This window comes from Carlito syrichta, unplaced genomic scaffold, assembly GCF_000164805.1.
Source record: "Carlito syrichta isolate Samal-C Ts95f unplaced genomic scaffold, Tarsius_syrichta-2.0.1 Scaffold304639, whole genome shotgun sequence".
Lineage (NCBI taxonomy): Eukaryota > Metazoa > Chordata > Mammalia > Primates > Tarsiidae > Carlito > Carlito syrichta.
In genome coordinates this window covers 5,672-14,965 of record NW_007248735.1, presented here as the reverse complement: position 1 = coordinate 14,965, position 9,294 = coordinate 5,672, and the positions used below count along the sequence as shown (strand labels likewise).

The window sequence follows — 9,294 nt, the reverse complement described above, 5'->3', positions numbered from 1 at the left end:
TGCCACTGCACTCCAGTCTAGGTGACAGAGTGAGACTCCAACTCAAAAAAAAAAAAAAAAAGATAAAATTCATCTTAAATACAAAGTACAAGCCGGGCTTGGTGGCTCAGCCTGTAATCCCGCACCTTTGGGAGGCTGAGGTGAGTGGATTGCCTGAGCCCGCGGGTTCGAGACCTGCCTGGGCAGTGAGACCTCGTCTCTACAATAAATAAAAAAAAAAATCAGCTGGGCGTGGTAGCACATGCCTGTAATTCCGGCTACTTGGAAGGCTGAGGCGGAAGGATCGCCGGAGCCCAGCAGGTTGCGGCTGCGGTGGCCGGGAGTGGCCACTGCACTCCAGTCTGGGCAACAGAGTAAGACTCCAACTCAAAAAAAAAAAAAAAAAAAAAGAATACAAAGTACAAATAAGGTAATGAGCATGGCCTCTAATCCTAGGCCAGGCAGTTTTAATGGTATGGGAAATGAGAAACCTCTGAAGGAGGGTTCAGTGATGTGAAGTTAAAGAAAAGAGTAGTCCGTTGTTTTGTTAAGCACTGGCCAGGCCATGTGTTCTTTGAGCTATAGCCAGGCCATGTTTTCCTAAGCTTTGGCCCTTTTCTCTACCTTGGGGAGGTGAATCTCTCTCTCTAATTTACTTTCTAGTCATTGCTTTGGTAGACTCTGGTGTGTCCACATGGCTCATTGAGCTATGGCTGCTACCATGTTTCCTAAACTTTGGCCCTCCTCTCCTTCCTTGGGGAAGTGGCTCTCCTCTCTCTGTCTCTCTCTCCCTAATTTACTTTTTAAATAAACTATATTTTCCAATCTAAAAAAAAGAAGAGTAAAATATTTAACTTTTCCTATTGCATAGGGTAATTAGTTATAGGATATACATGGCAGGCTAGGAAAGCAGAAAGGAGTATCAGCCAGGCTCGGTTGCTCATCCTGTAATCCCAGCACTTTGGGAGGCCGAGACGAGTGGATTGCCTGAATCCGCGGATTCGAGAACAGCCCGGGCAACTAGACAAGACCTTGTCTCTACAATAAATCAAATATTAGCCAGGCATGGTAGCATGCACCTGTAGTTCTGGCCTCTTGGAAGGCTGAGGCAAATGGATCACCAGAGCCCAGCAGGTGGACGCTGCGGTGACCGTGAGTGTGTCACTGTACTCCAGCCTGAGACTCCAGCTCACAAAAAAGGAAAAAGAAAAAAAAAATGAAAGAAATATCTACATCTAAACCTAGAGGTGAAACTAAAGTTTTACAGAGGATAGGACCTTTAGAAGTATGAGTACGGGCTGGGCTTGGTGGCTAGGCCTGTAATCCCAGCACTTTGGAAGGCCGAAGTGAGGGGATTGCTTGAGCCCATGGGTTGGAGATCAGTCTGGGCAACTTGGTGAGCCATCTGTACAATAATTTTTTTTTTTTGAGTTGGAGTCTCACTCCTCGCCCAGACTGGAGTGCAGTGGCATGCTCGCGGCGACCGCAGCCTTGACCTGCTGGGCCCTGGTGATCCTTACGCCTCAGCCTTCCAAGTAGCCAGAACTATTGGTGCAGGCTACTATGCCCGGCTAAATTTTGATTTATTGTAGAGACAAGGTCTCGCCAAGTTGCCCAGGTGAGTCTTGAAACCGTGGGCTCAGGCAATCCACTCGCCACGTCCTCCCAAAGTGCTGGGATTACAGGCTGAGCCACCAAGCCCGGCCTCTACAATAAACTTTTATTTTTTATTTTTGAGTTGGAGTCTCACTCTGTCACCCAGACTGGAGTGCAGGCCACCACAGCCTCGACCGGCTGGGCTCCGGCAATCCTTCCGCCTCAGCCTTCCAAGTAGCTGGAACTACAGGCACCCGCTACCATGCCCGGCTAGTTTTTGATTTATTGTAGAGATGAGGTCTCACCAAGTTGCCCAGGTGGATCTCGAACCCGTGGGCTCAGGCAATCCACTCGCCACGGCCTCCCAAAGTGCTGGGATTACAGGCTGAGCCACCAAGCCCGGCCTCTACAATAAACTTTTATTTTTTATTTTTGAGTTGGAGTCTCACTCTGTCACCCAGACTGGAGTGCAGGCCACCACAGCCTCGACCGGCTGGGCTCCGGCAATCCTTCCGCCTCAGCCTTCCAAGTAGCTGGAACTACAGGCACCCGCTACCATGCCCGGCTAGTTTTTGATTTATTGTAGAGATGAGGTCTCACCAAGTTGCCCAGGTGGATCTCGAACCCGTGGGCTCAGGCAATCCACTCGCCACGGCCTCCCAAAGTGCTGGGATTACAGGCTGAGCCACCAAGCCCGGCCTCTACAATAAACTTTTATTTTTTATTTTTGAGTTGGAGTCTCACTCTGTCACCCAGACTGGAGTGCAGGCCACCACAGCCTCGACCGGCTGGGCTCCGGCAATCCTTCCGCCTCAGCCTTCCAAGTAGCTGGAACTACAGGCACCCGCTACCATGCCCGGCTAGTTTTTGATTTATTGTAGAGATGAGGTCTCACCAAGTTGCCCAGGTGGATCTCGAACCCGTGGGCTCAGGCAATCCACTCGCCACGGCCTCCCAAAGTGCTGGGATTACAGGCTGAGCCACCAAGCCCGGCCTCTACAATAAACTTTTATTTTTTATTTTTGAGTTGGAGTCTCACTCTGTCACCCAGACTGGAGTGCAGGCCACCACAGCCTCGACCGGCTGGGCTCCGGCAATCCTTCCGCCTCAGCCTTCCAAGTAGCTGGAACTACAGGCACCCGCTACCATGCCCGGCTAGTTTTTGATTTATTGTAGAGATGAGGTCTCACCAAGTTGCCCAGGTGGATCTCGAACCCGTGGGCTCAGGCAATCCACTCGCCACGGCCTCCCAAAGTGCTGGGATTACAGGCTGAGCCACCAAGCCCGGCCTCTACAATAAACTTTTATTTTTTATTTTTGAGTTGGAGTCTCACTCTGTCACCCAGACTGGAGTGCAGGCCACCACAGCCTCGACCGGCTGGGCTCCGGCAATCCTTCCGCCTCAGCCTTCCAAGTAGCTGGAACTACAGGCACCCGCTACCATGCCCGGCTAGTTTTTGATTTATTGTAGAGATGAGGTCTCACCAAGTTGCCCAGGTGGATCTCGAACCCGTGGGCTCAGGCAATCCACTCGCCACGGCCTCCCAAAGTGCTGGGATTACAGGCTGAGCCACCGAGCCCGGCCTACAATAAACTTTAAAAAAATTAACCGGGCATGGTAGCGGGTGCCTGTTGTTCCTACGACTTGGAAGGCTGAGATGACAGGATCGCTGGCACTGGGGTGGCTGTGAGTATACCACTGAACTGGGCAACAGAGTGAGACTCCGACTCAAAAAAAGTATAAGTAGGAGTGAGCTAGATGTGAAGAGAACAGAATATTCCAGACAATTTAGAGCCCTGGAGAAGTGTTCCTCAAAAATAAGATGAAAGCAGTGTTTAAAGATCTAGTAGCAGTACACAGAATGGATAAGAGAAATAGCTGGGTGCAGCGGCTCATGCCTATAATCCCAGCACTTTGAGAAGCTGAGGCGAGAGGATCACCTGAGCCCAGGGGTTTGAGACCAGTCTTGGCAACATGGTGAGACCTTGTTTCTACAATAAATAAGTAAATAAACTCTGCCTCCCAAAGTGCTAGGATTATAGGCATGAGAGAAAAGAAAATTAGCTGAGTGTGGTAGTGCACCTGTAGTTCCAGCTACTTGAAGACTGAGATGGAAGGATCACCTGAGTCCAGCAGGCTGAGGTTGCAGTGGCCGTGAGTGTGCCACTGCCCTCCAGCCTGAATGACAGAGTGAGACTCTGACTCAAAAAAATAAATTAAATAAATAAGTAAATAAATATTAAGAGCGAGCAGATACCAGAGATATTTCAAAGGATATGCCAAGAAGATTTGTTAAATAACTGGATATAGGGGTATGAAGGAAAGCATGTAAAGACAGTCGAGACTGATCATGGGTAACTGGAACAATGGCACCATTAATGGAAATAATGACATCAAGAGGTGGTTTGAAAGAGCAGTGACTGAACCATGCTCAAAGCTTGTCTTTCTGTCACAAACCCTTTCCTGAATTTAACAACACTACTTTATTCTGTGTTGTGTCCTGTCCTTAATTGCCTGCTTGTGCTAAGTTATTTAATACTTCCTGATATGTTGAATAGGAATAGTATTCTTAGGCAACAAGGTCAGTTGTGGGCTCCCATTAGTGTGCTGATATTGAATACGTAAAACTAAGTTCACATTTTCTCTTTTGCTGAATTTATATGTCACAACTTTTCCTTCCTATCCTAATTCAGTGGACTCAATAAAGTCTTTGAACCTTCCTGCTCAGTTTTTCCTCCTTTTTTTCAGGGGTTTACGTCTGCGTAATCAAGGTTCGACTGCAGTCAGAGGGACTGCTACAGGCCCTCAGTGTGGCTGACACCTCAGTCTATGGGTGGGCCACACTGGTCAGTGAACGTAGCAAGAATGGAATGCAAAGAATTCTCATTCCTTTCATCCCAGCCTTTTATATTAACCAGTCAGAACTGGTTCTTAGCCACAAAAAAGACACAGCGGAGATAAGTGTGCTGGGAGTGGACAAAGTTCTTGAGAAGCTAGAGGTATGTTAAGGACTGAACCAAAACAGAACGGGAGGTCAGAGGTTTGAAAAGATTTTTCATTTTTGTTCCAAAGGTAAAGGAAGTTACTGAGTGACCTGATAGAAATCACCATAGGAAATTCCTAACTCAAATGAAGAAAACTTGTCCCCTTCACAATCCCAGGCAGGCTTCCTGAGCCCAAAATCTAGGTCATGAGTTTTATCAATCTGGAAAATAACACCACTGCTGTCTTTAAAACAATTTTTTAGCATTCTGATTTCAAAAATTTTTTGAGTCCATTTTATTCTCACAGCTCATTTTCTTCCCTTATCTTTCAACATAGCTAAGGGGGGTGAAAAAGTAAATAACTTGTCAGCCAGCTAGCTAGAAATTCAAATCTTAACAATTCTTACACTTTGTATGTTTGAGATTGGTACATGATACAAAACTGATTTTTCTTCCTTTAAACAAGTGCTATCTTATCTTTTCTCCCAGGTCTTCAGCAGCTCCCCAGTTCTAGTGGTGTCTGGTCGCAAGTACTCTCCCCTCACTCCTGGCCTGGCCATCTACCCTGTAAAAGTAGTCAACTTCACTTCCTTCCAGCAGATGGCATCACCTGTTTTCATCAATATTTCCTGTGTGCTCACCAGTCAAAGTGAGGCAGTGATAGTGAGAACTATAAAGGACAAGTCAGGTGCAGGTAAGCACTGGAGATTCCCATTTATAATCTAGAGCAGGAGTTAATGCCTGTAATCCCAGTACTTTGGGAGGCAGAGGCCAAAGGATTGCCTGAGCCCAAGGGTTCGAGGCCAGCCTGGGCAACTTGTTGAGACCTCATCTGTATAATAAATCAAAAAATTAGGCTGGGCTTGGTGGCTCAACCTGTAATCCCAGCACTTTGGGAGGCTGAGGCGAGTGGATTGCCTAAGCTCACGGGTTCAAGACCCACCCGGGCAACTTGGCAACCCTCATCTCTACAATATATCAAAAATTAGCTGGGCATGGTTGCGCACACCGTAGTTCCTGCTACTTGGAAGGCTGAGGCAGAAGGATCGCTGGAACCTAGCATGTCAAGGTTGCGGTGGCTGGGGGCGTGCCACTCCACTCTAGTCTGGACAAGAGTGAGACACCAATTAAAAAAAAAAAAGTCAAAAAATTAGCCAGGCATGGTGGCACACACCTGTAGTTCCAGCTATTTGGAAGGCTGAGGTGAAAAGATCACCTGAGCCTAGCAGGTCGAGGCTGTAGTGGCCATGAGTGTGCCACTGCACTCTCGTTCAGTAGAAATGAAAGCCAGATGCTTCCATGATACAGTTAATAATGAGATCTTATTTTGTTTTGGTCGAACGGTGACCAGTTTTTAGTCTGACCTCCAGGCAACATCCACACCTTAAATTTGTAGCAATAACTAAGATGAATTATAAGGCCAACAAAAACAAGTCCTTTTCTTCAGTGGTTTTTGTTTTTTTTTTTTTTTTTGAGCCAGGGTCTCACTCTGTCCGCCTACAATAAATCAAAAAATTAGCCGGGCACAGTAGTATGTGCCTGTGGTTCCAGCTACTTGGAAGACAGAGGCAGAAGGATCGCCTGAGTCCAGCAGGTCAAGGCTGCAGTGGCCATGAGCGTGCCACTGCACTCCAGCATGGGTGACAGAGTAAGACTCCCAACTCAAAAACAAAAACAAAAATAACTAGAGCGGGAAACATAACCGATGTATTACAGTCCCTCCCCCATCCGCAGTTTTGCTTTTTTAGTCAACCACAGCCCAGAAATATCAAACAGAACATTCCAGAAATAATTCAATTTAAATTGTGTGCTGTTCCGAGTAGTGTGAGGAAAGGTCACACTGTCCCACTCCACCCATTCCCCCCCAATAAATCATATCTTAGGGTGTTCTTACTGGATACACTACCAGTCCTTTTAGTCACTTAGCAGCAGTCTCCGTTGTCAACTAGTATTTCGGTATCAGTGCTGGTGCTCAAGTAACCTTATTTTACTTACCAATGGCCTCAAATCACAAAAGCAGTGATGCTGGCAATTTGGACATGCCTGAGAAACTGGGAAGTGCTTCCTTTCAGTGGAAAGGCGAAAGTTCTCAGCATAAGGACAAAAGAGTGTATATAGGAATTCAACAATCTGCAGTTTCAGGTTATCTACTGGGTGTCTTGGATTGTATTCCCTACAGATAAGGGAGACTACTGTCTTCAAAATTTTTTTTTTGAGTTGGAGTCTCACTTTCGACCAGGCTGGAGTGCAGTGGCACACTCATAGCCACTGCAGCCTCGACCTGCCGGGCTGAGATCCTTCACTTCAGCCTTCCAAGTAACTGGAACCACAGGCTCGCCACCAGGCCCAGCCTAATTTTTTGATTTATTGTAGAGACGAGGTCTTGCCAAGTTGCCCAGGCTGGTCTCAAACTCCTAGACTCAACAATCCTGTTGCCTCTGCCTCCCAAAGTGCTGGCACTACATGTGAGCCAAAGCATCTGGCTCCACCTTCAAATTTAAAGGGAAACATTTCCTCACTTGACCTACTCAAACTAGCTGGGGTATTATGGAGGCCGAGGTGAATGGACTGCCTGAGCCAGCGGGTTTGAGACTTGCCTGGGTAACTTGGCGAGACCGCATCGCTACAATAAGTAAAAAATTAGCCAGGCATGGTGGCGGATGCCTGTAGTTCCAGCTACTTGGAAGGCTGAGGCAGAAGATCACCTGAGCCCAGCAGGTAGAGGCTGCAGTGGCCATGAGGGTGCCACCACCCTCCAGCCTAGGCAATTAGCGAGACTCCAATTCAAAAAAAAAGAGCTAAGACCACTTGAGTCCAGAATTAGAGATGTAGGTTTGCAGCTAGGCACGAAGACCTGTAGTCCTGGAATTCAGGAAGCTTTTTATGTGTGTGTAGTTATTTCTAAACACCAAAAATTTTGAAATAACCAAATGCAGATCCCAAGTATGCGTCAAAAACGTAAGAGTAAACCAGGTGTGGTGGCTCACTTGAATCCAGGAATTTGAGACCAGCGTGAGATCCCATGTCTAAAGTAAAACAAGCTGGATGTGGTGGCTCATGCCTGTAATCCCAGCACTTTGGAAAGCGGAGGTGAGAGGACTGCCTGGACCCAAGGGTTCAAGACCAGCCTGGGCAACATGGCAAGACCTCATCCCTACTAAATCAAAAAGTCAGCAGGGCATGGTGGCACACACCTGTAGTTCTAGCTACTTGGAAGGCTGCCACAGGATTGCCTGAACCCAGGAAGTTGAGGCTGTGGTGGCCATGAGCATGCCAGGGTACTCCAGCATCGGCAACAGGGTGAGACTCCAACTCAAAAGATAAAATACAAAATATACAAGTCTAAAGTTTTATTGAGGACAAAGTTAGATACAAGTCAAAATGCTCAGCTGGGCACGGTGGCTCCAGCCTGTAATCCCAGCACTTTGGGAGGCCAAAGTGAGAGGACTGCCTGAGCCCAGGGGTTCAAGACCAGCCTGAGCAACTTGCTGAAACCTCATCTCTACAATAAATCAAAAAAATTAGCCAGGCATGCTGGCTCATGCTTGTAGTTCCAGCTATTTGGAAGGATGAGGCGGAAGGATCACTGTAGCCCAGCAGGTCGAGGCTGCAGTGGCTGTGAGTGTTCCACTGCACTCCAGCCTGGGCGACAGAGAGACTCCGATTCAGAAAAAAAAAGGTGGGGGGATTAAAATCATATACATCTGCACAGACTAAACAAATGAAGGGAAGCATGTCACCTGGGGTTCAAGAACCAAAGAAAGGTAACCAGCATTTTATTTTAATTAAGAAAGGTAGATTTATTAAAGGAAAGATACGTTGTGAAAGACAATAGGCAGACAGTGGCAAGATTGTCTGCCCCAGCATTTTAAAGTAGCAGAGAATTTACAGCAACCTTTGCAATACGAGAGGAATAACAGACTCAAGAATTGGAGGACTTTATTACTCAGGGATAAGAAGCCAAAAAGAGATGGGTGAGAGACGTATAGCTCACACATAAAGCCCTTTCTCTCTCTTATGAAGCAAAATAATTTCCTAAGAGCACTGGGTTTTGTATGCCTCCACTAGATGCTCTTATGACTATGTTTTAAAATGCAGCATCTGCTCCTGGTTGTGTTAATAACTATTTTTCTTGTTTTCTTCTGGCCAATGCATAGGTCAATGTGAAGGTTCAGGCGTCCTCAAGCGGTTCATGGGTTCTTACCAGATCCTCTTTACCCTCTTTGCAGTGTTGGCATCAACAGCTTTCATCTTTCTAGGTAAGGAGTCGTTACATGCAGCACCGTGGACTTTGACATGGAAACTCCCTTCATTTTATTTCACAAACTAAATAAGGACGAAAATTAGCTGTTTTATCATATAATTTGTGACAAGCAATTGAAATTGAGTTAGCCTCCCTAACCCTAGTGAATGAAAGGTCCTCCTCAACTTACTGCTACTAAGAAACAAACTAGCCGGGCTCAGTGGCTCAGCCTGTAATCCCTCGCTTTGGGAGGCTGAGGTGAGTGGATTGCCTGAGTCCACGGGTTCGAGACCCTCCCAGGCAACTTGGCGAGACCTCATCTCTACAATAAATCCAAAATTAGCCAGGCGTGGTAGCACACGCCTGTAGTTCCTGCTACCTGGAAGGCTGAGGCGGAAGGACCGCCAGAGCCCAGCAGGTCGAGGATGCGGTGGCCGGGAGCGGCCACTGCACTCCAGTCTGGGCGATGGAGTGAGATTTCAACTCAAAAA

The 9,294-nt window shown here is 47.1% G+C and overlaps 1 protein-coding gene across 2 annotated transcripts in view; it reads left to right on the top strand.

Annotated features, from left to right (window-relative positions):
* The window catches only part of NUP210L (nucleoporin 210 like), a 125,762-nt gene that overhangs the window by 115,438 nt on the left and 1,030 nt on the right, over positions 1-9,294 (top strand). Inside the window, exons 36-38 of one of the 2 annotated variants that reach the window (XM_008060521.1) lie at positions 4,325-4,575; positions 5,050-5,254; positions 8,718-8,819. In XM_008060521.1, coding sequence (XP_008058712.1) covers positions 4,325-4,575; positions 5,050-5,254; positions 8,718-8,819 — 558 coding nt within the window. The remainder of the gene's footprint in view (positions 1-4,324; positions 4,576-5,049; positions 5,255-8,717; positions 8,820-9,294) is intronic. The other variant, XM_008060522.1, reaches the window with a different exon arrangement.